Source organism: Rattus rattus, chromosome X (genome assembly GCF_011064425.1).
Source record: "Rattus rattus isolate New Zealand chromosome X, Rrattus_CSIRO_v1, whole genome shotgun sequence".
NCBI classification, from domain to species: Eukaryota; Metazoa; Chordata; class Mammalia; order Rodentia; family Muridae; genus Rattus; species Rattus rattus.
In genome coordinates, this window is record NC_046172.1 from 13,334,082 (window position 1) to 13,361,763 (window position 27,682).

The window sequence follows — 27,682 nt, forward strand, 5'->3', positions numbered from 1 at the left end:
GCTGAGACAAAAGGAACTGTGTGTCTGAGACCAGCCTGTGCTAAGTAGTCAGTTCCAGGACAGCCTGTACTATAGAGTGAGATCCTGTCCCAAATAAAGTAAAATAAAATGTTAAAATAACATGATTTGATGATTCAACAATAAAATAGTTAATTGCCTAATAAGTACATTAACCTTATCATTGGTTAGCAAACTGAGGTGAAACCATAACAAACTGTTTTTTAGGTCTAAAAATTTTTAAAAGATCAGAAGGATAGTGAAAAAACAGAGCCTCTTAGATATCTCGATTGAAGTACAGATTAATAAAGGTTTTTGTTTGTTTGTTTTATGGGGCCACTTTGTCAGTTTCCAGGAAAATTTCTCTTTTCCTTTTTGGATTTATGAGATAGTGTCTGGCTGATAGCACCAGCTGGTCTGAAACTCTTGATTCTCCTGCTTCAGCCTTCTGAGTGATGGCATCACAGGCTTGTGATAGTGAAGATCATGAGCATGGGAATCATGAGTGTACACATTCTTTCAAGCTGAAAAACATGTCTTGGAGCAAGATCTTTCTGAGGATTTAGTGACAGAAAACCTGCGCAGCCAGACAAAAACCTTCCCAAAACATCCAATTCAGATTTCAAGCATGAGCTCTATTGTGAAACTCCTTATTAAATACCTTGTAGAATATCACTCCTTAAAAAAACTATTAATTTTGGGGTTGGGGATTTAGCTCAGTGGTAGAGCGCTTCACTACAGGAAGCGCAAGGCCCTGAATTGATCCCCAGCTCAAAAAAAAAAAAAAAAACTATTAATTTTAATTTTAGCTGTGTGGGTGGATGTGTGCAAGTGTGCATGTGTGCGTGTGTGTGCGTGGGTGTGTGTGTGTGTGTGCGTGTGCGTGTGCGTGTGTGTGTACGCACCCGTGTACGCATTTTGGTGTAGGGGGTATATGCCTGAGAATGTAGGTGTCTTTGTTATTGTTGTTTGTTTAGTTTAGTTTTTGTTTTGTTTCAAGACAGGTTTACTACATAACTCTATCTGTCCTGAACTCACTATAGACCAGGTGCTTGCAGGTGTCTTTAGAGGCCAGAGGCATTGGATGCCCTTGGAGCTGGAGATCTAGGTCATGAGCTCCTGATATGTGTGCTAAAGGGTTGAACTTTTGTACTCAGCATGGTCTTAATACATAAGCCATCCCTCCTGCCTCAAATGATACTCTTGACCAAGTCTCATAATTTTTTATTAATTAATTTATTTTATGTACATGGGTATTTTATGTGCATGTGTGTCTGAGCACCACTTGCATGTTTAGTGCCCATAGAGGCCAGAAGAGGGCACCAGATACCTTGGAACTAGAGTTATAAATGATAATGGGTTCTGGGAATAGAACTCCGGTCCTCCAGCCCTTTGACCACGTTTTCATTAAAAAGTTATGTAATGTATGCCTTAAATAAAGACAGGATTTTTGACTAGCCTTTCCCTTTAGCCTATACACTTAAAACAATGGAAATAACTTTTATCTTCACTTTAGATAAGATGACTCAGTGGTTAAGTGCATGCACTACTATTTTGGAATGGAGTGTATCTGGTCCTACTTTCAGGGAGCTCTAGTCTAGCAGGCAGAAAAGAGGCACAGTGTACTTTGGAATGAGACTGAATTATGCTGAGCTGGCTGCCAGAAGAGAGGCATGCAACTCCATCTGGCTCCTAGAAAAAGCTTCCTATAGGTGACATTTGTAATGAGTTGAAAAAATATTAATTCTCTTTCATCTTCCTCCTTTATGATACGTGGCCTTGTCTTTTTACCTCTTCCAAGCATAATGACCTCATTGGGGAAAAGTAGTTGAGTCAGCTTATTCAAGTTCAACCTTTTCCATTTACCTTTCTGTGACTTGGTAAGTCACTTAGCTTCTGGGCCTCTCTTTCCCCAATCTAGTCATGAAGCTAATGCCTACTTGCTTCTCAGGACTGTTTTTAGGATTGGAGATGGTCCGTGTGAAACTGCAGGGTGACTGTCAATAAAGACTAGGAAAGACTACTCAGATCTTGTTTTCCTACTAACAAAGTGTGCAACATTATAAATGTGTGACCACAGTTCTGAAACAAAGGCTGGCACTCAACATAGCAGGCAGGATTTTGGGGAAAGAGGAGGAAACGTAAGGAGAGTGTCAGGTGCCTGACCTTGGCAAGACTATTGTGAGAATTAGAATAAGAGGTGTATTGAAAATTGGAACCCAGGTCCAGAGCTCTGGTCCTAGTTCTTGATCCTCTTCTTTTGATGATACTCTCTTGTAATCACACAGTTCAGAGCAGTTGGGTATGGTATACCACTATTTGCCATGATATCCATGGCACTCTCTGTCCAAACTCTGTCACTTGAACAACTTCATATATCTCTTAATCTACTGTCTTCTCTGTTGAACAGGACAGAATACTATGAACAGCATTATGGATTTTTAGTGACTGAGGAATAGATGATCTCATTCAAATGAGTGCATTCAGAATTCATAGCACTGAGTACCAGGAACATAATGGGTACTCAGTAGAGTTGTAGTCATTGGGACTTATTTCAGTAGACATTTACAGAGTACAGTCTCTGGAAGGTAATAGCTGTTGTCCTCTCTGAATCCACAGTTATTTGGAGGAAGATTGTGAAGGCCTGTGACAGAAAAGAAAACAAGATGTAGAGGGTAGAGAATAGGAGCTCAAAGGAAGAGATCCGTCCCTGTGTCTGGGGCTGGCACAGATAAATTCACCCTGAGTTCTGGGTCTTAAAGAATAAGTAAGAGTTAGCCAGATGGGTTAAGTACTGAAGAATATTCTAGGCAGAAGAAATAGCATATGTGAAAGAACTGGATGTTTTTAGATAGAGCAAGAGTGTATGGCTCCCAGATAGGCTTCATTAGGCCCACGATCCTCCTGAAATTGGATCAAAATGCTACATGTCTATAACTATATGCACATAATTTTATGAAAAAGACAGTTTGTGGCTTTCATTGAAGGTATAAAGAGATTTGTATCCCCTCAGAAATGTTGAGAGCCAAAATTGTTTGGTAACAAACTATCACGTGAAAGAATCTGAAATCAGAGTATAATTTGATAAAATTTGTTTTAGAACTGTCATATTACCAGTTCGTGTAATAAATGAATTGTAGCAAGGTGGCACACACCTGTGATCTCAGCACTTGGTAGGTAGAGGCAGGAGGATCAGGAAGCCGTCTTTGACTATACAGTTCAGCCAGAGATACAAAAAGTGGATTGTGTGCATAGAGGCCAGTGTGAGGTCTGACTTGGGATTGTCATAGAAAAAGTAGCATCAAGTTGTCAGCACATTGTGTAACTCTGGTGGGCACCATTCATTTAGAGGCATTTTAACTTCAAAACTTGGAATCCAATTCCTTTGAGAGTTGTTAGTAAGATAGCTTCAATTCAACTGTTTGGTGATATAAACTATCATAGATAGCAAAGGTGAGGGGCAGGAGGACACAAGTGAGTAGACATTAACAGGATGACAGACAGCAGGTTATAGATCAGTCCAGGATACTAGTACAAGAAACAAGAACTTCTATTGATCAGCGCTCACCCACCATCCAAAGTCCTTGGTCTCATCACTAATTACTAACTTCCACCATCGTCCTTGTTCTTAGAGATCCCAAGTAACAGCAGACACACTTATTTTTCCTGCGGACTAGAGAACAGAACAAAGAGATGGAAAGAGGGGGCTATTGATTGCTTCTTAGTTGTGAGTCAAAGTTTTCCAAAGATAGTAACATCTAAGCTAGTTACTCAAGATCCATAATGACGTCATGAGCTAAAGATAGCTTGTTTGTGGTGATGCACAACTTTAATTCCAGCACTAGAGAGGCAGAGGCAGGCAGATCTCTGTGAGTTCAAGGCCAGCCTGGTTTGCAAAGGGAGTTCCAGGACAGCAAGGCTATACGGAGTAATCCTGTCTCAAAAAGGGAGGCTAAAGATAGAAGACGGAAGATGCTCTGAGGGTCTATACAGGGTTTAGAAATAAGAAGGAGCAAATAAAAATATTAGTGGAGCAGAGGCAGTTGTCTGGGGGAGTATAGCGTTGTTATTTTTTTAAGGGGGTAGACAGCTAGGTAGGTTTGATCAGTTCTTGAATAGGAAAGTGTCATTATCAAATTAACATTTTAGAAGGAAGATGTGGGAAGAGGCTAATGCAGTCATCCAAGAAAAGAGAAACTAAGAAAGTAACAGTAAGCTTAGAGAAGAAGAGATGGACTGGGAAGTGATTGGCAGAAGAAAGTACCGGAGTCAGAGACTTGGGGGCCTGAGGAAAGATGGAGGAGGAGGTGGACATGATTGAGAATGGAGTTCATAGTAAGTTGGAGTCTCAGGCTTAGCAATGGACTCACTTATTACATGAATAATTACTAAAGCACTGTTCTAGGCATGAGCAGTGGAGCACTGAGCAGGACAGATGCCTGCCCTGGTGGATCTTACTGTACATAAGACAAATAACAAACAACAGGGTGTGCGTGCCAAAGGAGTAGAGGATGTTGGTGTTGTGTGCCTTTTAAGGAGTTAACTCTTTAATGATGAATTGTTGATCAGAGGCTTGATGGAAGTCAAGTAGCAAAGCCATACACAAATTTAGGTGATATTCCAGACAGTGTGTGTGTTTGAAGAACAGTGGGAAGGATGATGTGATTTGAGAAAGGTTGAATGAGGGGCAAAAGGAACAGAAGAGAAGGTGCCACCAGCTGATGATACAGAATGTTAGAGCTATTTAGGTGGTAGAATGAGCAAGTTCCAGTCAGTCACTCTGACTTGCTCAGGAAGCAGGAGAAATCAAGCATATGTGTCCAATCTCCAATTTGTAGGCCACGGTAGACTAATAGTAGCTATGAATTTGGTCTAACACAAAATGTTAAACTTACCTGAAACACTGTTGAGACCCTTTGCATTTTTTTCCTTGTAATGTGATCGCACAATTTTTTAAGTATAAACTGTGGAGGTGTCATTATGTCAAAATGTCAAAAGTTTGGACCTGCTTGGCGGGGTAACTCCAAGATGTGTTTTGGGCACAGGTGACTAGGTGTAAGGCAATAGTTTTCACTAAGGTGGGGGATGCGAGAGGCAAGGCTTACTTACATTATAAGGTTGTGGGAGAGGTCCCTCTGGCATCTGAGGGCTGGATGGGCTGGACAGGCTGGCCTGTTGGAGCTGGCCTAGACCCAGCAGAAAGATCTGTGATAGACGGAACCATACCTGAAGTTACAAAATGGAAATAACATCACTAAAGGGAAGCAGCATGAGGGAGAATAGGAAGGAAGAACTTGGGAAGAGGTACCAACATGAAGAGTGGTCCCAAGAAGAGGTAGAGGGCTGGGCCAGAGAAATAGCAGAAAAGCGACTGTGACAGGACTCACCAAGGAAGAAAGTGGCCTTGTTAAGAGTATTAAATCTTGAGGAGTTAAGTTCAGGGTAGAAGTGAATATATTGCTTCAACCATCAGGAAGTCCTGGGCAACCTTTCTAAAAACCATTTTCCATGCAGCGATGACTGCAAGAGGCAGATTGCAGTGGGTTGCAGAACTCGTAGGAGGTACTGAGATGGAGATGGCCAGTGTAGACACATTTCTCAAGAAGCTTAGCTGTGAAGAAGAAAGGGGGACAGAGGGAGATGTGGAGGCAGGTAGAGGGTTTTGATTCCCAGATGGGAAAGACTTGAGCTTCTATAAATGAGGACAGGAAGGGAGGCAACAAAGAGGGAACAGTTGAGAATGTGGGAGATAGAAAGGATGGTTGTTGTGGATGACAGAGCAGGGATAGGCCCCAGCGCGCAGGTGGAAACTGGCCTTAAACAGTATAAGGGACCCCTCTTTCTCTCGAGAGGAAAAGTAGTAGTGGTAGTGGGCATATAGGTGCATTGAGATCAGTAAAAGGAATGCCTCAAGAAGTTCAAAGAAATCAACAAAGAGCCCCGACCAAGCACATAAATGCTGGAGCCAGGTAGAAGCAAAGAATAATCTATGTCTGGGAGTCGGGGAGAATGGCTCTTGGGAAGCAGCATTTGATCAGGGACATGAAATTCAGCATGAATAGAATCAGCATAGGCATAGAGGAGTGAAAAGTCTGGGCATACAGATAGAATAATGAACTCCTTTGATGACAGTTCAACATGACTGAGTATAACAATGTGGATGCCACTGGCAATGGCGGCCATAATAATGTTACCATGTGTTAAGCACCCAACTATCCGTGGATTCATTTAGTCCTACCATACCCCGTGGGATAGATAGTTCCTCATTTTTTCAGATAAGGAAAATGAATCCCAGGCTGGTTAAGAAATGGATCCTAGCCTACCAAGGTGGTAGGTCGTGGGGCTGGTATTGAAAGTCAGGCTTGGGGCTGGAGAGATGGCTCAGTGGTTAAGAGCACTGACTGCTCTTCCAGAGGTCCTGAGTTCAATTCCCAGCAACCACATGCTCACAACCACCTGTAATGAGATCTGATGCCCTCTTCTGGTGTGTCTGAAGGCAGCTACAGTGTACTCATACAATAAAATAAAATCTTAAAAAATAAAAAAAAGAAAGTCAGACTTGTTTGAGTCCATCTGTCCAGAAAAGCCAAGTGAGACCATATGATGAGGAGCCTTCAATTCAACTTGAAGTCTTAACTTTATTATCCAGCAGACAATGAAGAGCCAAGATAGGTATGTGAGCAGAAGAAATTGATGCTTAGAGTGAACTTTTAAGGAGGTTTAAAATGTAAGGAGAAGGAGATTGTCCAAGGGAGAAAGAGCAGGACCCAGTCCTTGGTAATAGGAAAATGCACAGTGAGACTGCACTGTCATTCTTATGACAACGTTAAGAATTATGGCATTTTTATCACCTTGTAGAAATGAGGAGTGGGAAACCAAGGCTCAGGGCTTTGAAACCTGGTTTATGTGATTTTGCTGATTCAGTGTGTGGAACAGTGTGTCAGAGTGGTCTCCAAATTGGAAAAGGGTGCGTGCACGTGTGTAAGTATGTGTATTCGTGTGTGTGCTTGTCTGCCAGGTGGACCAAAGTGCCTTCCCCTGCTTGTCCATCTTTCATCTTCATTTCTTCCTCATCCTTTTCTTTCCTGGATTCCATACTTCTTACGTTTTCTGAACTGAGTCTGGGAAGGACATTGCCATTTCCTTGGTTGTGCCCAAAAGACCCACCTTTTTACTTATGAGGCATCTGATCCCCTCCCAGCCCTACTGTCTGTCCATACACTCCATGATACTGTGACTCCACTCAAGTGGCTGTCATATGCAGTCTGGCCTCTTAGAAATGAGATTTTGATACAATTAACAAAACCCCATTGTTCTTATTTCCATTGTGATTGTGTGCTAGGGATATGATATATGTCCTAGGCCTTACAACATCCTGGGAGTTGGAACCATAAGTCCCATTTTACAGATGAAGTAATAACTCCTGAGAGGGGCAATACAATGCCCAAGGCCACATAACATGGAAACAATTGTAAAGCCTAGGTCTGGGCCCTGACCTTTCTTTTCTTTTTTCTTTTCTTTTCTCTTCTTTCCTCTCCTCTCCTTTTCTTTTTTCCTTCTTTTTTTGTGGTTCTAGGAGTATAACCTAGGGCCTTGCATATGCTCCATCCCTACCCATGAACTCAGGTCTTTTCACTTCTAAAGCTGGGCACTTTCCACACTTTATTTATAAGCATCTTCTTGTTTTTGCTGACCTTGAGTCTTAATGATACAAATCTTTGTCCTTTAAGGACAGAGTAGATTTCTAACGCAAAACTTGGAAGGATGGAGGGTGAGACCTGAGGCTCTAAGAACTCTAGATTAAATTCTGACTGTATTTTATGCCCAACTTATCTAACATCTCTGAGATTAAGCATCATCTCTAAAATGATGCTTTTGCAAAGTTGTTGCAGGGGTTAGATGAGATAATGTGTACTAAGTTCTGGCATAAAACAGGTGGCTATTATTTATAGGAAATAATAGCAATTGTCATAGTCAGAAATTGTGTTTCTATACTGGGAAGGTGACCCTAAGATTAAGGCTGGGTTGGGGAGGGCTATTTCTTCCTTGAAGACTAAGTTGGATGTGGCCTTAGATAATGTGTCATACTGCCTACCCCATTTAGACCCCCATCCTAGCCCAACCTCCCAGTTCTGGCCCTTTCATGTATCTCCCCTTCTCTGCAAACTAATGTCTCTGCCTCTCTCTGTCACCCCTGCCTGTGGCCTCTACCCTGCCCTTCCTGGCCCCAGGGAAGAGGAGGAGGAGGAGGAAACTGAGGAAGAAGAAGAGGAAGACGCTCACCAGTTCTGCTGTCCGGCCTCCGAATGCAGTAGTCCCTCCTCTCGGTAACTGAGAGGACAAGGGCCATTTTCTATGCAGAAGCAAAAGCCTTAACCAGCCCCCACCCCTGCCTCTGTGGATCCCTCATGGGACCTTGTCCCCTGCTTCAGGAACCAGATGGGCAAGCATCATGCTCTTCCCCAACCTTCTTGGAATTCCTCCCCGCCCCTGCTATCTCCCCTAGGCTCTAGCCCCTGAATTAAAGAGCTGGAGTCCTAGATTTTACTAATACATGGGAGACGCAGAGCTTGGAGCTTTGAAGCTTGCAACCTGGACCCTCTTGCACCTATACACCCACTTCCCAGGCACCCTGGAGCTTGTTACTTCTGGAGAGGTCTCCAAATGACACCCCAAGGACCTACCTCTGTTCTCTGTGAGCACAAACAGAGATGCAGGGTGCCTAGGGCTCAGAGGACCAGACGGGAGCAGGAACCCAGCCTGCCTAGTTCCCCGTCACTCATTCCCTTGCTGTGGCCATAGCTGCCATTTTCTCCACTGCTTGAAGGCCTCACCTCATACCCTCTTCCCAACCCCTATCACTCCCATAGCGCTCTGTAAACATGATTAGGAGGAAAAGGCCTTTCAGCATGTGTGTTGCTATGTATAAAGAAATTTCCATCAATAAAAGCTGATCTCTTCTCTCTGTCTGATGTATGTTCCACCCTACCCCATCTCCCTGTCTCCATCCCCACCAGAACTTTGCCTTCTTTCCTATCCAGAGTTGGGAAAGGGTTGGAAGACAGAATAGGGCTTGATTTGTGGCTTGTCAATGCCTAAAAGTCATTCAAAAAATAAATGTGTGAATGTCTCCAGACAGGAGCACACCTACTGCCTTCTTTTAGTGCACTAGCCTGGGGTTTTGAACTGGCTAATCTTGGACATGGCCCTTGACTTCTGCAATAGATAGTTTATTCATCTGGAAAATTGGGAGGGTGGTTTGACCAGGGTCACCAGAATTCTTCCAGCTCTGACATTCGGAATCTGAGATGCTACCATTTTATATAGCTGTAATTATGAGCTTTGAAGATACTATGATTCTGAGACATATTTCATGCACTTCTGTGATTTCTTTTTCTACAATTCCCCAATCTTATGATTTTAGATTTCGTAATTCTACCACTTAAAAAAATCTGATGATATGATTTTAATATTGTGATATTAGGATTCCTTGGTTCTGATACTGTAACTTTAGGATCTCAGAGAGGAAGCCATTACCCCAACAAAACTGCAATCACTTCCTTGGCCTAGCTGAAAGCTCAGACTCTTTAAAGCAGCGGTTCTCAACCTGTGGCCCGTGACCCCTTTAGGGGCTGAATGACCCTTTCACAGAGGTCACCTAAGACATCAGATATTTACATTACAATTTATAACAGCTGCAAAATTACAGTTATGAAGTAGCAATGAAATAATTTTATGGTTGGGGTCACCACAATATGAGGAGCTATGCTAAAGGTCACAGCATTAGGAAGGTTGAGAAATATTGTTTGCTTTTAAAGGTACTCCTGGGAGAGAAGACAGAGGCCTTTGTGATTTTGTGCTTCCCCTTCCATGATGTGTTTATGTTAGGAAATGGAAAAGTGGGTGGGGAGTGGTAGGATCCAGGGGGCTTGCTGGAAGAAGATGAATAAAAAATGGGTCTCCAGTATTGGGAAAGATTTGATTAGGTGGCAAGAGGTGAGAAGACATTTCAGGGGATAGGGACCACATAGAGAAAAAAACCCACTGACATGTGCCAGGGTCAAGTTAGGGAATTGTGAGTAATTACTGTGCTCAGATGTCTCTCCAGGATGTGTGAATCTAGATGACCTGTGACCAGGAGAACACCATCTATACTTTATTTCAGTGGAAATAGAAGGAAGTGGGCAGGGGTTAAATGAATGAAGAGGGCAAGTCAAGAACAGACTGGAAACTGTAAGAATGCTTGACACCTGTTCAGACAATGGCATTGACTGGAACAGAGGGGGCTGTACTGTAGGAAGGGAGCAGGCCTATATCTGTTGTGAGAAAAATATGCCTCAGTGTGTCTGTACATCTATGTGCGCGTGTGTGTGAGGCTACACGGGTCTCATAGTGAGAGACTGCATGAGCTGCTGTATATCTAAGGAAGTGTAATTATGTGAGACTGGGTATGAGAAGTCCTGAGACTATGAGGTGTCTGCGTGAGGTCTGGCTTTCTGTACCTGAAAGATTCAATGTATGTGCCCAGCGAATTAATCACAGGGGTAGGATATGGTTGGCTTTTAAACATGGGGCTGTGGCTCTTAGGGTAACAGTTATCAGACAGATGGTGACACACATACAGACATATGTTACCTGTAGATTTTAAGGGACATGGTAGGTGAGCAAGGTATCTTAGGCTCTGACCTGTGCATGGTAGCCCTGTGAAAGTGAATCATGCCAGGTCACTTTTCTTGAAAAACAGATGTAGGGGAAGGGGTGCTGGAGAGATGGCTCAGCTGTTAAGAGCACTGACTGCTCTTGCAGAAGTCCTGAGTTCAATTCCCAATAACCACATGGTGGCTCACAACCATCTGTAGTAAGATCCGATGCCCTCTTGTGGTATTTCTGAAAACAGCTACAGTGTACTCATATAAATATAATAAATAAATAAATCTTTTTTTTTGTTTAAAAGAAAAAACAGATATGGGGATCAAGAGTGGACAATACATATTTCAAGAGAGACTGGTGGTACCATGAGATGGGTGAGCATGAGCCACAGAGAAGACGGTACCTGATCCTGTCGGGTGCTGGTAGGGTGAGAGTGAGTCAGAATTCTCTTGGCTGGAAGTTCTGCCTGTTCACGGTATTCAAAATGAAGATGAGCTCATCTAGGCCAGTTGAGTCCAAGGGTAAAAAGGAGAAAAGACATTTTGGACAAGAAAAATAAAGCAAGTCTTTGAGTGCAGAAAAGTAATGGATAAGCTTGCTACATGCGAATTGCAAGTAGCCTATTGTTGTTCCCTGTTTGGAACATATTGAACAGAGTGAGAGGCAATAGGAAGTGGTGGGGGTGGCATGGGTATTTGTAGCTCAAAGTGCAACTTTTGTCTAGGAGATAGGGAAATTTTCGAGAGAAAGTCACTTTCACTGTCTGAGCTTCACTTGGCATCTATGGGATTGGATAGTTCTTAAAACTTGTTTGCAAAATTCACTCCAACTCCGTGGACTGAACAAATCCATGAGTCATTGCTCTTAAATACAGGAGCTTTTCCCATCTGACTTCAGCCTTTCCTGCTTCCTCACTTACCGCTCCACAGATGTTTCCCCCAGGGTCTCGTCCATTGTGTACCACTACGTGAAGAAATGGAGAAGTGGGTAGCACAAGGACTCCTCTGTGGAAGAGGACAGGAAGAGCAAGAACTTTTCTATGTTTCGTGTGTGTGTGTGTGTGTGTGTGTGTGTGTGTGTGTGTGTGTGTGTGTGTGTGTGTGTAGATGGGGATCAAACCCTAAACTGGAGATGCTAGGCAAATGCTCTCCCACTTAGCCATACTATCAGTCTCATGTGATCAGATCTGCTTTCTTTCGAATCTTGGCTTCTCCATTACTTAGTTTTGAGACCTTTTGCAACCGAGTTCATCTCCCCACCTATGTTGTATCTCCTTTAGTGAGAAAAGCCAGATTTTGCCCAGGTGCTAGGCCTGGTGAAAAGAATAAATTATAACTAATATTTTTCTAGGGTTGCAAATGAGCAGATCCAGGATTCAAACCAAGGTCTTTGGGCTCCCAGAATCTGCCTTTGTTTCCCTGGTTATCCCTCAGCAGTTAGCTAGTCCAAGCTGAATTTGGGATTGGACTTTATGTGGCAATGGATTGGACAGCAAAAGGCACTGCTCCTGTCAGTCTCTCTGTCAGCTCCAATCTTCTTGCCCCACCTTTTATTTCTAGAACCTAAAGCCCTTGGTTCCATCTACACACCCTGACCTCCTTGTTTTCTTGTATCTCACTTCCAGTCCTTTCCCTTTCTAACCTAAGTTGTCATGGGGATAGTTTTCAGCAATCTTGCTTTCCTCTTGCCCTCATCTTATGGTATCCATAGCAACAGTCTCCATTCATTTCCATGGCAACTGCATTCTGATTCCCATTCCCCAGCTGAATTCCTGGCTCTGGGCAGTACCAATAAAAAGGAGGGAGAAAAGACACCCCCACTAAACAGGAGTAGCATCTGGGAAGGGTCCGTGCCACACCCTCTGTCATGGGCAGACCAACCTCAAGTCTCTAGAAAGCATCCTAACCTTCTTCCCCCATCTTAGAGCCTTGGCTTACAGGATTGCTCTACTCTCACCTCGCCTAGCTCCTCCTAGGCAAAGCACAGTCCATGAGCTTCCTCTCCCAGGGAAGACTTCAAGACAGCAGGAGGGCCAGCACAGGCTTTGGGTCTGAATCCCTATCTTGCCATTTGCTAGTTCTGTGACCTTTGTCAGTCAGTTTCCCTCTTAGAGCTGCTTTCTTCCTCTGTAAAACAGAAATCCTAAGTCTTTCCTTGTGTTTGCCATGCAGATTAAATAATGTGTGGAAAATGCCTGACACAGGGTAGGTGCATAGTTAAGTGCCAGTTTATTTTTATTCTGCTCAGCCACCCCCAAGCAGAAGGAATCTCTCTCCTTTACTCCCCCATCACTTCCTGTATTCCCCACCCCTGATAACTTTCCACTTTGTTCTGTGGTTATTTGTGTAGCATGGCTTATTCTCCCCTTCTACAAAGAATGCTCTCATTTCCCCCTAAAGAATAGTCCAGCAGGCAATGTGTGTTTGGTCTACATGTATTCATGTCTACTTCCGTGTGAATAGGGATGTGTATATTTGTTTCTAGATTTGTTGGCCTTTGGTTGTGTCTGTGATGTTATACTTGTCCATACGTGGGGGTGGGGGTGGGGGTGGGGGTGGGGATTCCATGTGATTGGCCTGTTGCTAAGTGTTCCAAGGGCTCTGACATGAAGGGTTCCACACCTCTAGTCACAGATTCTTCAGCAGTATGTATGATAGCAAAAACATCCTCTCAAGCAATCTCCTTGTTTGTGGCCAGTCTCTCCCATGGGAGGCTGTGCTGCCACCCTACAATTCCTGGGACGGTTCTCTTTGCAATCAAAATGGAGCAAGTTCTCAAGAGGGATTACCAAGGAGTAGAGAGCCTGGAGCAACACAGGGTTGGGAATAGGAGAGGTGCTGAAATATCATTAGGGGATAGTCTGAGCTCTGAGTTTGCAATTTGGCTTTCTCACTATATATGACCTTGAGTTACTTTTATATCAACTCTACCTCTCTTCACTATGAAGAGGGCTAACAGAGCCTGCTACAAGGAATAGCAAGGGGGAGAGATGACTGCAGAGCCCTACAGTAACATGAAGGAGGGGCACGTATGTAAGGCAACATGTGCGAAGGAGACAAGCAGGTATGGAAAGGGACACCTAAGATAAATGTTGAAGTGTGATGTGAGCAGAAGGTAGTCAACTTTATGTGTGGTACAGGGTTCAGGCCAGGTAAGGAAGCTGTTCTATTGATGGTAAGTTAGATTACATCCTTCCTATGTTCATTTCAATCAAAGCAAAAGCCAGTCTTTATGCTAGGCTTGGTTTCCCTTGTATTAGTCTGCTTTTCATTGCTATGATAAAATATGGGCCATATGCAACTTGGGGAGGAAAAGGTTTATTTACTCATCAGGAATGTCAGAGCAGGATAGGGCTGAAACCTGGAGGCAGAAGACTTGGTGCTTACTGGCCTGCTCTGCCTGCTTTTTTGTACACCCCAGGACTACTTGCCCCACCATCCACAATGAGCTAGGCTCTCCCACATCAGTTGACAATCAAGAAAATGCCCACATACATGCCCACAAGCCAATCTGATGGAGACAAATCCTCAGAAGCTTCCTGTTTCTAGGTGATGCTATCTTATGTCAAGTTGACAAAAACTTAACTAGTACAACTCTCATTACATGTCCAATCTTATTTTTCATTACTCTCTCTTGTTCGCTAGGTTCTGGCTATACTGTCTTTTTAATTGTTCCTTAAACATGTAGACATGTTGTACTGACTCTACTCTCTAGCCTCAGACACAGCTCACTCCCACATTTCCACCAGGATTCTGCTTCTGTGTCATTCCTCCCAACCAAGGCTTTCCTGGACATCACATCTAAAATAGCAAATTTGTCTGGGTTTGTGGTTCAGTGGTAAAGAGCTTGCCTAGCCTGCATAATTTTTTGAGTTCTATCCCTAGTCTACCTCTGTCTCTCTCTGTCCTCTGTCTTTCTCTATCACATATACGTACTTGCGTGTGCGTGCACACACACAATTAAAACAGTACCTTTTAACACTCTGCTTTTTTTTTCTATTTCAACATTTATTTAAAATGATACCCCTCCTCTTTCTTTTTCTTGTCTGTTTCCCTCACTATAATACCACCTTCCTGAAGAAATAATTTGGTGGCTTTGATTTTTATTGTATTACTGGTGTTTAGTGCTGATCCATGGAAAGTGCTTGGTTGCTGCTTATTGAGTGAATTATGGGAAGCTGTGGCAGGGTTGGATGAAAAAGGGAGATGGGCTGATTTGTATGTTTCAACAGTCTCTCTATCCACAGGATAGAGAAGAGATCTGCAAATAAGCCTGAAGTTTGTGGTGTAAATTTGAGTGAGAGTTTTATTAGAGCAGCCACCAAGAACATTCACTGACTCACTTACACCAGAAACATCTACTGGTCTAGGCCCCATGTCCTGTGTCTGGCAGAGAGATCACTAAATTCTCTTCCTATGCTGACATAGTGAGAGTCCTGCATTCTTTGCCAAAGCTAATCTGTGCCAGGAAAAAAAGAAGTCTTGTGTAAAGATCAGCAGTCATTTCTGGCTGGTGGTAAGATCCAGGGGGCATCTCAGTAGGGGCCTTGAATACCTTGAATCTTAACAGCACTGGCATGTGCTGCATTTCTCAGGTTGCACTAGCCGAAATGATGGGGATAGCATTGGGGGTGGGAAATCTTATATGAGCAGTTTGGGAGGTAGGGGCCTGAGGAACATTTAAGAGAAACAGAATCTGGGCTGGGTGAATTAGATTAGGGGATTACTTAATGACTGACGGTGTGAACTCTGAAGTCACTCTGCTTGGAGTTGAGTCCTGCTTGTACTGTTGGTAGCTCACCTCTCCAGGCTTTGTTTGCTATATAAAATGAAGACAGCTAACAACTGTACAGCATTGTTGGAAGGAACAGCCAAGTTATTAAGTACAAAATGGTAAGAAACGGTACCTAAATATTAAGTATTCTAGAAGCATTGTCTGTTGAACCTTGAGAGGACTTCAATGCCAGAATGCTTGGAAACTGGACTAACGTATAGACAGTGAGAGCTGGGAATGTGGATAGAGGAGACAGTTGCTCAAAGCTGGGTTTGAAATGTGTACTGGTAAGGGACAATGTTTGAGAGGCTGGTGAGCAGGGTCCAGCCGTCCTGATGGAGACAAGAGGAGTGTCTTTGAAGCTGGACTGGGCTGGGTCTAACCTGTGGAAGGTGGCGTCGGAAGCCTCTGAGGTCTGAGATAAAGGAAATTTAGGGTGCAAAGCAGCCCTTCAGTCTTGTTCTGACTAGTACTTGGGAGGTTGGAGGATAAATAGTGAATGAGAGTTCCCACCAGGGCAGAGCCCACTTCTACTGCCCCTGACCTCAGCACAGAGGGCAGATAGACCCCAGACAGCATAGGCACTTCTGCCAGTAGGTAACCCCTTCTACCCACCCAACTTGCCCTTGCCTTCCCCCTGCCCTTTCTCAATAGAGGTGGAGGAGTGGCCCTTTAATCCTTTTACTAGCCAAGAGCTCCCCACCCCACAGCCTATATTACTTCCCTGATTTAAAAAAAAAAAAAAAACAACATTCTTTTAGCCCCAGCCACACCCATTCTCCCACAACCTCCTCCATGCCTCAGTCTTCCTGGTTCACCCCACCTCTGTGCTTCTCAACATGCCCTGGAGCTCTGCTGCCACCTGGGTTCCCTGGCAGCCTGGTTGCCATGGCACTATGGAGCAGGTCTGGCAGAACAACAGCTCTAGGTAACCCCAGCAGGCAAGACCTGGGACCCAGCTCCTGCCACCTTTCTGCTTGAGAGCCCCCTGCCCTCCTCCCGGAGCTGAGCAGAGGAGGACATGAGGAGAAAAAGGAAGCTTCCCCGCAGGGCAGCTCTTTACCTGTGAGGATGCTTCCCACTGTGGCCCAGCCTGTGCCTTCACCCTGCCCTCTCACCAGCAGCAGCAGCAGCCGCAACAGCAGCAGTAACAACAACAGCAGCAGCAGCAGCAGCAGCAGCAGCCTGGGAACCCTGGGAACTGGCCAGGCCTGGACTCCAGGCTGCTAAGGGCAGGGGCAGGGCACAGGGGCAGGGCTGGGTGGGGGAGGGAGGACCTGGATGGGCAGGAATCATCAACCGGGGCTGGGAGGGGGCGATATGTCATGGAAACTGGTCTGAGGTAGTTCTGGGAATAGGATTATAGGGGAAATCACTGCATGGGGTTATGAGGAGTTAGCTGGGAGAAGAGGTCTGGGGAGGGAACAACTGGGCTATCAGGGGATGGAGCCGTTAGGGACAAGAGTGGGAGGAGACTAGAGGTAAAGTTATGACTGGTCCAGATTGTGAGGGGTGGTGGGTAGGACTGAGGACAAAACTGAGAAGACACCCTTGAGGGAACAGTGTCTCAAAAAGGGGTTATGGAGATGGCGCTCTCTGATGGGAAGGAACTGCAAAGGAATGAAGAAAAAAAACAAGGGCACTTGAGTGAATGAACTGTGCAGGCAGTGAAGAGACAGATTGAAGGTCTCTTAAATGTTGGAGTCCCTAGGTATCTGAGGAAAATGGGAGGGGATGGGGTTGGGGGCAGGATCTAGTGTACTCACTGACTGGGCCTAGCAAGCCTCTCTCCTGTTGCCACACCCTGGCTCATTTTATCTCATCCCCACAGTGTGGAGGGTGATGCCCCAGGCAGTGACCTGAGCACAGCGGTTGATAGTCCTGGGAGCCAACCCCCCTACCGGCTGAGCCAACTGCCCCCAACCAGCAGCCACATGGGGGGCCCCCCTGCTGGCGTGGGCCTACCTTGGTCTCAGAGGGCTCGCCTCCAGCCAGCCAGTGTCGCCCTGAGGAAGCAGGAGGAGGAGGAGATAAAGCGCTCCAAGGCCCTGTCAGACAGCTATGAACTCTCCACAGACCTACAGGACAAGAAGGTGCAGAAGAGATGGCTCTGGTTGAAAGTGGGAGTGGGATACGTGGGATACGGAGAGAGCCAAAGGAGGGAGGTTGGGGTGTGGCACTTGGGGGTGGTATTCAGGGAGGGACTGTAAGGCTGGAACTGGAGAAGACTGGCTCCAGGGCCTCTCATTGTACAGGCGATTCACACATTCACTGCACATGCACTGAGCCCCCTATTCACTCAGCAAACATTATCAAGCTCAGATAATGGGCTCCAGAAGAGGAATGAGACCTGCATCCAGCCTTCAACAACATGCAGTCTAAGGGGGCAGGCACACACATAACTTGACAGTTTCACAGTATGATGCAATACACTGCCTTGGGGTGTGAAAGAGAGAAAAGGGAAGAGGGGGAGGGAGGGGAGGACATTATACAAGATTTAAGAAAAATAGGACTTGGAAGGGCACTTATCAACACATTAATTATGGCTATGCCTAGATGTTCGGACTGTAGGTGACTCCTCCCTCACCCCCTCCCTTCTTTCCTTCCTTCCTGCTTTTCTGTTATTCTGATTCTCTTTGTTCCTTCAGCTTCCTTCTCTTCATTTACTGTTCCTCTCTTTCTTTCTTTCTTTCTTTCTTTCTTTCTTTCTTTCTTTCTTTCTTTCTTTCTTTCTTTCTTTCTTTCTTTCTTGTTTTTTCTAAGTGTTTTCTGATTTTAAATATACATATCCCCCCCCCCCCCGCTTATATACATGTCGGGATTAGAAGTGAGAAAACACTGGGCACAGAGCCTGTCATGACTTCCAGCAGTTGGTTGTGACTTGACTGGGATATGGTTGAGGCTCTGGCAACTTTCTGAACTTGTTCCTCTGACAGGTGGAAATGCTGGAGAGGAAGTATGGGGGCTCCTTCCTGAGCCGCAGGGCTGCCAGGACCATCCAGACAGCCTTTCGCCAGTATCGTATGAATAAGAACTTTGAGCGACTGCGCAGCTCGGCTTCAGAGAGCCGCATGTCCCGCCGCATCATCTTGTCCAACATGCGGATGCAGTTCTCCTTTGAGGAGTACGAGAAAGCACAGAACCCTGCATACTTCGAAGGCAAGCCTGCCTCATTGGATGAGGGTGCCATGGCTGGAGCCCGGAGCCACCGGCTTGAACGGGGCCTCCCCTATGGAGGCTCCTGTGGTGGGGGCATCGATGGTGGCGGAAGTTCAGTCACCACATCTGGAGAGTTTTCTAATGACATCACAGAGCTCGAGGACTCCTTCTCCAAACAGGTCAGGAGCCCTGAAAGGGGCTTTTCTTCTCCATTCCTGGGCTCTGGCTGCTTCTACTGCTTTTTATCTATTTTCCAAACTGCAAGTGTTTGCACTATTAAGCACTTAACAGCAACAAATAGCAGTGATTTGACCTGAGACTTGGAGAGTGGTGAGAGAGAACTGTTAACACGAGAAAAAATGACAGCTGAGTGTATACTTGTAATTGAAGCACTGGAGAGACTGAGGCAGGAGGATTGGGAACACCTGTGGCAAATAACACCAACCAACCAACCAACCAACCAACCAACCAATAAAATCCCCAAAGACAGGGATGTACCTCAGTAGTAGAGCACTTGCTTAACATGTGCCACACCGTGCGCTTCATCTCCAGCACTGTTTTAAAAAATTGCATTGCTAAAACAAGCATATTAGAACATGGGTGCCATAGGGCCAGTAAGGTGGCTCAGTGGGTGAAGACGCTTGCCGCCAGATTTAATGACCTAAGTTTGACTCCCCAGAACCCATGCTATGGAAGGAGAGAGAACAGATTCTTTATTTTAAATATTTTATTTTTATGTCTGTGTATCTCTGTGTGTGTGCCATGTGTGTACAGGTGCTTAAGGAGGTCAGAATAGGATGTCAGGTCCCCTGGAGCTAGCGTTAAAGGCATTTGTGACTCATCTGGCATAGCTGCTGGGAACCAAACTCAGGTCCTCTTGCAGTATATATTCTTAACCATTGTGCCATTCCTCCAGTCCCCCAAAACTTATTTATGAAAACATTTACTTATTTTATTTTATATGTTTGGGTGTTTTGCCTACATGTATGTTTGTGTACCATGTGCACACCTCATACCTGTTGCATTCAAAAGCGGGTATCTGATTCCATGGAACTTTATGAATGTGGGTGCTGGGAAATGAGCTTAGGTCCTCTGCAAGAGTAACAAGTGCTCTTAATGGTTGTGTTGCTAGTTTTACATGAACTTGACACAGATAGTCATTTTAGAAGAGGAAACCTCAGTTGAGAAAAATGGCCATGTCATACCAGCCTGTGGGCAAGCTTATGGTTCAGTTTTTCAGTTGGTGAGTGATGTGGGAGGCTCAGCTCACTGTGGGTGGTGTCATTCATGGACTGGTGCTCCTGGGTGCTATAAAAAAGCAGGCTGAGGAAGCATGGGGAGCAAGCCAGTAAGCAGCACCCCTCAGTGGCCTCTGCATCAGTTTGTGTCTCCAGGTCTCTGCCTTGAGTTTCTAGCCTGTCTGACTTTCCCTGGATGATCGACTGACTACAAGCTGTAAGCTGAAGTAAACCCTTTCCTCCACAAATTGCTTCTGGTCATGGTGTTTTATCACAGCAATAGAAACCCTAACTAAAACAGAAATTGGTACAAGGTTCATGGGATATTGCTGTGACAGACCTGACCATGTTTGGGGGAGGATTGTGGAAGGACTTTGAAACTTTGGGCTAGAAAAGTAACTAAGGCAACCGCTGAGGCAACTCTCCAGCCCCAAGAAAAGATTCTTGAAAGTTTACCTCTCACCTGCACATATGCACTGTCACATACAAGCACATGTGCATGCACACATATGCACACATGCACATACGCACACTCTAAATAAAGCAATAAAACTAAAAATATGAATATATAGAACAAATAAGAAAACAAAAAGGCATTACTTTTTGAAACTAGATATATATCAAGTAAAGCCTTTACTAACATAACGAGCCCTTGTTGGGTGCCTGCCAGGTATTATGTATACCTCACAGTAGATCTGTGGCGTGGAGATTCTGTCCCCATTTTATAAAGGAGGAGACTGAGGCTGAGGCATGTGCTCTGGTACATATTCTTAAGGCTCTCCCAGTCTGGTAGACAGTAGAAGCATATAGGTGCATGGTCATCTCCTAAAATAGAGTGTTCTCAGAACCAGAAGGGATTCTGGGAAGACCAGACCAGTTTCTTGGAGAAAATAGCATTGTAAGTAGGCCTTACGGGACAGAAAAGATGTTGCTAGTCAGAGACGTTGAAAAGTGCATTGTTTGCCCAGGCACTGTGATTGCATCACTAAAACATGGAATGATGGGACTGGACATGGCAGTGAGAGGGATGGGAGGTCATTCTAAACTGGGGAGATTTCAACATGGCTCCCTGTGTGACAACCCCAGTTGTGCCATTTCCCAGCTATGTGATCTCGGGCAAATGGTTTCACTTTTTGATCAGCAAAATGGAGGTGAAGCTTTCTTTTTAGTGTTGTTTTCAGAGCAGTTGGATGCATTTCAATTAGGTAAGATACACGAAAGTACCTGGTATGTGGTAGCTGCTAAGTTAGTTGTTATTTTTTTTCTCCTAGAGCCAAGGAGGTACTTGGTAGAAATTGTTGAATGAATGAAGTTTTATAAAAGAAGATATCCCTGTGATCTAAACTCTCTCTCTTTTTTTTAAACATTTATTTATTTATTATGTATACATCACACAGCTTTCTGCCTGCATGTATGCCTGCAGGCCAGAAGAGGGCACCAGACCTGATTGTAGATGGTTGTGAGCCACCATGTGGTTGCTGGGAATTGAACTCAGGACCTCTGGAAGAGCAGTCAGTGCTCTTAACCACTGAGCCATCTCTCCAGCCCGATCTAAACTCTCTTATGTGACCCTATCATTGGTCTACACTTGCTTCTCTGAGGCTAGTAAAATGGAGGGAAGGAAAGATGAAGGGAAGGTCTGCATCATCCGTCCATCTATTCGTGTGATAATTAAGCATCTTTTCTATGTCGAGCGGTAGCTGATCTAAAATAGAAACTGGGCTCGCACCTATCCCTCCAGGGAAGAATAGAAAACAGGAAAATACCATGTGATGGAAAAGGGAGAAGAACCAGGCCTGATCCTAGCACTCAGTGCTTTATCTAAGACAGATTGGGGGGAAATGTATGTACAGCAAACTACCCTAAAATTTAGTAATTTAAGTTTGACCTTAGGGGTCAGAGTACAAGTCAAAGAGACTCAGTGAGTTGGCTCACTGGGTAAAGGCATTTGGTGTGCAAGCTTAGAGACCTGAATTTAATCCCTCGAACCTATGGAAAGGTGGAAAGAGGAAGAAGTGCCACAAAGTTGTCCTCTAACTCAACACACGTGCTGTGGCTTCTGTACCTACACCCATACATCATGTACTCACACATACAATAATAACAGACTTTAAAACAAAGAACCTGAGATTAGAACTGAGCTTAAACAACAGACGATCTCTTTATTTTTCTCCTGAACAGAGTAGCATTGCGTAGCCCAGGCTGGCCTTGAGCTTGAGGAACTCCTGGCTTAGCTTCTGGAGTACTATAATTACAGTTGTGTCACCACACACAACAACAAACTTTTTTTTTCTTTTTTTTTTTTTGAGCTGGGGACTGAACCCAGGGCCTTGCGCTTGCTAGGCAAGCGCTCTACCACTGAGCTAAATCCCAACCCCAACAACAAACATTTATTATCTTATGCAGTTTCTGAGAGCCAGGAAGCTGAGAGGGGTATGGCTGGATGATTGTTTCCACGTCTCTCAGGAGGCTGCTGTTAATCTGGGTAGGACCCAGTCTCAGAAGACTGGACTGGGGCTAACAGGTCTGCTTCTGTGCTCAAATACCTCTTTGTTGGCAGTCCCTCTCAGGACTGTCCACAGTGTGGCTCCCCTTCGGTGAAGAGTCTGAAAGAGTACAAGTAAGTCTAAGAGCATAGAAGACAGAATTTACGGTACTTGCCAGTGTCATTCCAGAATCATACTCCTTCATTTCTACGATATGTTGTGGGCCACACAACTCTAGCACAATGTGATATCTAAGATTATGAATACCAGGAGGAAGAGATCACTGGGGGCCAGTTTGGAAGCTGAGTACACCTGGAGACAGAGTTACTAGGTGTTCATTTTCTCAAGAGTAAATATGATGGATTTCCTAAGAGAGTTTCACACAGAGAGCTCTGGGAGGAAGCTGAGATTTGGGGTTTTCCCTGGATGGGAACTGAGCCTATATGACAGAGGTAGTAGTGTGGCTTGAATCAGGGAGGAGGGAGTATTTGATACGGAGACAAGGATACTGGAGTGTCCAAGAAGGCATTTTGTCAATGTTAGTCCTAGCCTCTGTGAACTCATAGTGACTCTCTGGGAGTTATTTTATAAACTAGTAAGAACCTATGGGATTCTTTGCAACCTTTTAAAAATAATAAAATTTCAAATAAGGAACTGACTGGACAACACACAATGAACTCAATGGTATTTTGTAGACTTTTTATCTCATACTGCTTTGTTTGAAAAAAATTTTTTTTGTCTTACTGGTCTTTTGCTTGTGTATTACAGTTTCCAATTTTGTGTTTTATGGATTTTTATTAGATGTCTCTGCGTGTGCTTCTTTGTCCTTTTAAAATTGTTTTTCTACTTTTTTTTCTAAAAAGAGAAAGAAGACATGGGGGGGTTGGGTGGGTAGGAGGGATCTGGGAAGAATTGGGGGAAACTGTGATCCAAACATTATATGAAAAATTTTATTTTCAATAAAAATGTGTGTGTGTGTGTGTGTGTGTGTGTGTGTGTGTGTGTGTGTGTGTGTGTGTAGCTGGAGAGGTGGCAGACCTGGGTTTGGTTCCCAGCACCCACATGGTGGCTCATGACCCTCTGTGACTCTAGTTCCAGGGGATTTGATGGCCTCCCTAGCACCAGAAACACATGTGATGATGCACAGACATATGCAGGCAAAACACACACACACACACACACACACACACACACGCACGCACACACGCACGCACACACACACACACACACACACACACACACACACACACACTAAACAAGTATGTATTTTAAACATTTAAAATAAAGAACCTATGGCAAAGGATCTGCTTTCTTGGCTGACACACCAGGAAGCTTGCCCCGCCTTCCCTTCCTTTCTTCTCACCTTTTGACCCTTATACCATTCCTCCCTTTATGATTCCCTTTTTTTTTTTTTTTTTTTTTTTTTTTTTTATTTTCTTTTTTATTTATTTTTTCATCTTTATTAACTTGGGTATTTCTTATTTACATTTCTTTTTTTTTTTCATCTTGATTAACTTGGGTATTTCCTTTTCTTTTCACCTTCCACTGTTTACAGGTAAAGTCTCTGGCTGAATCCATTGATGAGGCCCTGAACTGCCACCCATCAGGGCCTATGTCTGAGGAGCCAGGGTCAGGCCAACTGGAGAAGCGGGAATCAAAGGAACAGCAAGAAGACAGCTCAGCCACATCCTTCAGTGACCTCCCCCTCTACTTGGATGACCCAGTTCCTCCTCCATCACCTGAGCGACTGCCCAGCACAGAGCCCCCACCCCAAGGCCGCCCTGAGTTCTGGGCACCAGCTCCCCTCCCACCAGTTCCTCCACCAATGCCACCAGGGACCCGGGAAGATGGTAGCCGTGAGGAAGGCACTCGAAGGGGTCCTGGGTGCTTGGAGTGCCGGGATTTCCGGCTCCGGGCTGCACACCTCCCCCTCCTCACCATTGAGCCTCCCAGTGACAGTTCTGTAGACCTGAGTGACCGCTCAGATCGCGGCTCTGTCCACCGCCAGCTGGTGTATGAGGCTGATGGCTGCAGCCCCCATGGGACCCTGAAGCACAAGGGGCCACCAGGCAGGGCCCCAATCCCACACCGCCACTACCCTGCCCCTGAGGGTCCAGCTCCAGCCCCACCAGGACCCCTGCCACCAGCCCCCAATAGTGGTACTGGGCCCAGTGGTGTGGCTGGAGGTCGGAGGTTGGGAAAGTGTGAGGCAGCAGGTGAGAACTCTGATGGTGGAGACAATGAGAGCCTTGAGAGCTCCAGCAACTCTAATGAGACCATCAACTGCAGCTCTGGCTCCTCCTCTCGGGATAGCCTGAGGGAACCTCCAGCCACTGGCCTGTGCAAGCAGACTTACCAGCGGGAGACAAGGCACAGCTGGGACTCGCCAGCCTTCAACAATGACGTGGTACAAAGAAGGCATTACAGAATTGGCCTCAACCTCTTCAATAAGTATGTGCTCTCAGTTCTAGCTTTATCGCCACTTCCCACCCTGCATGGGCACCTTGTTTTAAAGGCTAGCTCCAAGCAGTGACCTTGGGTCAGCCATCTTGGCATTTGATGAAATGGTATTTCTCCCCTGATGTCCAGGGATGAGAAGGACAGCAGAAGATGGATGCAGTGACTCACGCTTGTAAATCTTAGCACTCTGTAGGCTTGAGTGAAAGGGATTGCCACAAGTTAGAAGATAACCAGGGCTCTGTTGTGACCATCAGGCCAGTCTAGGCTACAAAGATCCTGTTTCAAAAGACAACTCACCAAAGTAAGACACAAAGAAGAAACACCCCCTCCCAAAAAAAAAAACCACACAACACACAAAAACAGGATTACAGAACAGAGAGACTCCCAACATGCCTGAGTTCAGGTCTTAGTGCTTTCAGTACCTGTTTGTATAATTTTGAGCAAGATGGCTTCCGGGAATTGTCCTCCCTATTCCCCCCTTGTAGAGGGGTAGGCAATTCGGAATATAATGAACCCTAGACCAAGACCCTGTCTGCCTTCACTCACTCATTGTCTAGTCTTAAGTAATTTGTGTTCCTTCTTTGGGCTTCAGTTTTTTTATCTTTCCATAAGTAGGTTGTGTATTTGGTGGCAGGCTGGTGTGACTAACGGTGACTAAACTCTTTCTAGGTGCCTGGTTCTGTGCCAGGTGCTTAGGAATGGGGATGAGAGTGTGGCATTTGATTAGAAAATAATTAGAAAACATAAAATACAATTAGAAAACATTAGATATAATGGAAGGCATTTAATGTAATTCTTTGCATCTTTATAGTCTGTTAAACACTGCCACCTATATTTAATTTTCACAATAACTTCATCGAGGTTCATAGTAATATTCTTATTTTAGAGATAAAGAACTGAGACCCAGAGAAGTGAAAGAGGTTGTCCAAAATCATGCAGTTAGAAAGTGATTGTTCAGAGACTCCTAGAACATCAAAATCCAAACTTGCAAATTTTAGTTTTATGAACGCCCGCCTAAGGCATTCAAGTTCTGCATATGGGACAATTCCAACGAAGAGTTTTTTGGCCCCACTCTCCGAAAACATTGGAGGTCCCTCCTCTGTAGAAACAGTCCTCGGAGGCTGGGTAGGATGTAGGAGATCTAACACAGTAACCTTTTTACTTCTTCCCTGCCTTGAGGGTCTGTGAGTCAGGGAAGCAGTCTTGGTCTAGAATTCAGGCACCCTCTCAAGACTCTGATGATTACTGGGCCTATAATAATTCCTGGCAGAGAGCATCCTTTCATTTAGATGTTGATTTTTGTTTTCCTAACTGTGATATGGGTCAGATAAAAAGGAAATTAGTGATACCTTGGAATTGGGAAATTCTATGGAATGGGAAAGTAGTTGCTTCTTGTGCTCTGATGTTTTCTTCTGTACCCTGAAGGAATTGACCACATGATCCATCCTTGGTTCTCTAGAATCAGTTCTAGAAATAGAACCACGTGCAGTTCCAGAGGAACGACTATCTCATCTACCTCCTCTCTTTCTGCAGGAAGCCAGAGAAGGGTATCCAGTATTTGATCGAGCGAGGCTTCCTGTCAGACACTCCTGTGGGGGTGGCTCACTTCATCCTGGAGCGGAAAGGCCTGAGTCGGCAGATGATAGGGGAATTCCTGGGGAATCGACAGAAGCAGTTCAACAGAGATGTGTTGGAGTGAGGACCCCAGCATGGGGCAGGCGGGCCAGGGATTCCTGGAAAAAGGAAGGCAGGAGGGGGGAAGGGGGCAGTCTGTCTTTTCGGCTCAGATGAACGTTTCAAAACAAGATGAGTAGATTTTTCCCGTTCCCATACCCCTCTGCTCCAAAAGGGTCTTACTTTTCTTAACCCTATTCCTAAAGTCTCCTAAGGGTGGTTCTGGGCAGGGCACGTTCATTAATAGCTTGCTTTGGGTCTTAGTTTCCCATCACTGAAATGAATAGATTAAGGGAAAACACTCTTAGTGTCCATGTGCCTTTGGTTTCTTACTTGAGTTTCAAACATTTTGTCTTTCAGATGTTATACTTGTGGCCGTAGGTCCAAAGTATGGGAGTCTGTCAGTGGGAGTGTTGGGCTGCTTGTGCAAGTGGGTGAGTCAGTGGTTTGTGTAGAGAAATGAAGACTGCCACCACCCACCCTGCTTCTTTACCCTTCAGCTGTGTGGTGGATGAGATGGACTTCTCCTCTATGGATTTGGACGATGCACTCAGGAAGTTCCAATCCCATATCCGAGTTCAGGGTGAGGCCCAGAAAGTGGAGCGACTCATTGAAGCTTTCAGGTGTGCCTGCTTCCCACTCCTGAAGCTGCCCCTTTCCACTTTGGGGCCCTATTTCCACAAGAAGCTACTCTCTGAGTATTATAATTTTCTCACCATAAAACAGAAACAAAAGTCTGGTGTGGTGAGGAAGAGGCAGGTAGATCTCTGAGTTCAAGGACAGCCTGGTCTATATAGTAAGTTCCAGGACAGCCTAGACACTAAGAGATCCTGTCTCAAAAAAACAAAAACAAAAACAAAAACAACAACAGCAACAACAAAAACCCAAAACCTAACCAAACAAACAAAAGTTCAGAAATGATAAATACCATCTTAAGAGGCATTTGTAAGGTTCAGAGTCAGTGAATATGAATGACATAGCTAGCTCCAGCGTTGAGATATAGGCATAGTAGTAATAAGTGACAAGGTCGGCAATAAATGATAGCAGTCATGAGTCTGAGTGTGTAAGTCACTGATAGAGCATTTGCTGGTTATTATGACTATGAGCCTCTGGTTTCAGTGCCCAGTACTGATGAAAGAAAGGCTACCATTCTGTGAGGTGGATCCTTCTACTGGCATTTGCATTTGGCAGATGACAAATCTGAAATTCAGGGGTGTTAGAGTAAGTTAGCTGAACCAGGGTTTA

General features: G+C 44.8%; 1 protein-coding gene across 4 annotated transcripts in view; it reads left to right on the forward strand.

The window, feature by feature from the left end:
- Iqsec2 (IQ motif and Sec7 domain ArfGEF 2) overlaps nucleotides 1–27,682 on the forward strand; it is an 81,839-nt gene that overhangs the window by 40,671 nt on the left and 13,486 nt on the right. For 3 of the 4 annotated variants that reach the window (XM_032890431.1, XM_032890434.1, XM_032890433.1), the window contains 5 exons: nucleotides 17,252–17,513; nucleotides 18,357–18,758; nucleotides 23,859–24,754; nucleotides 26,297–26,458; nucleotides 26,938–27,060. In XM_032890431.1, coding sequence (XP_032746322.1) covers nucleotides 17,252–17,513; nucleotides 18,357–18,758; nucleotides 23,859–24,754; nucleotides 26,297–26,458; nucleotides 26,938–27,060 — 1,845 coding nt within the window. Of the gene's footprint in view, nucleotides 1–16,213; nucleotides 16,349–17,251; nucleotides 17,514–18,356; nucleotides 18,759–23,858; nucleotides 24,755–26,296; nucleotides 26,459–26,937; nucleotides 27,061–27,682 lie in introns of those variants that run through there. The other variant, XM_032890432.1, reaches the window with a different exon arrangement.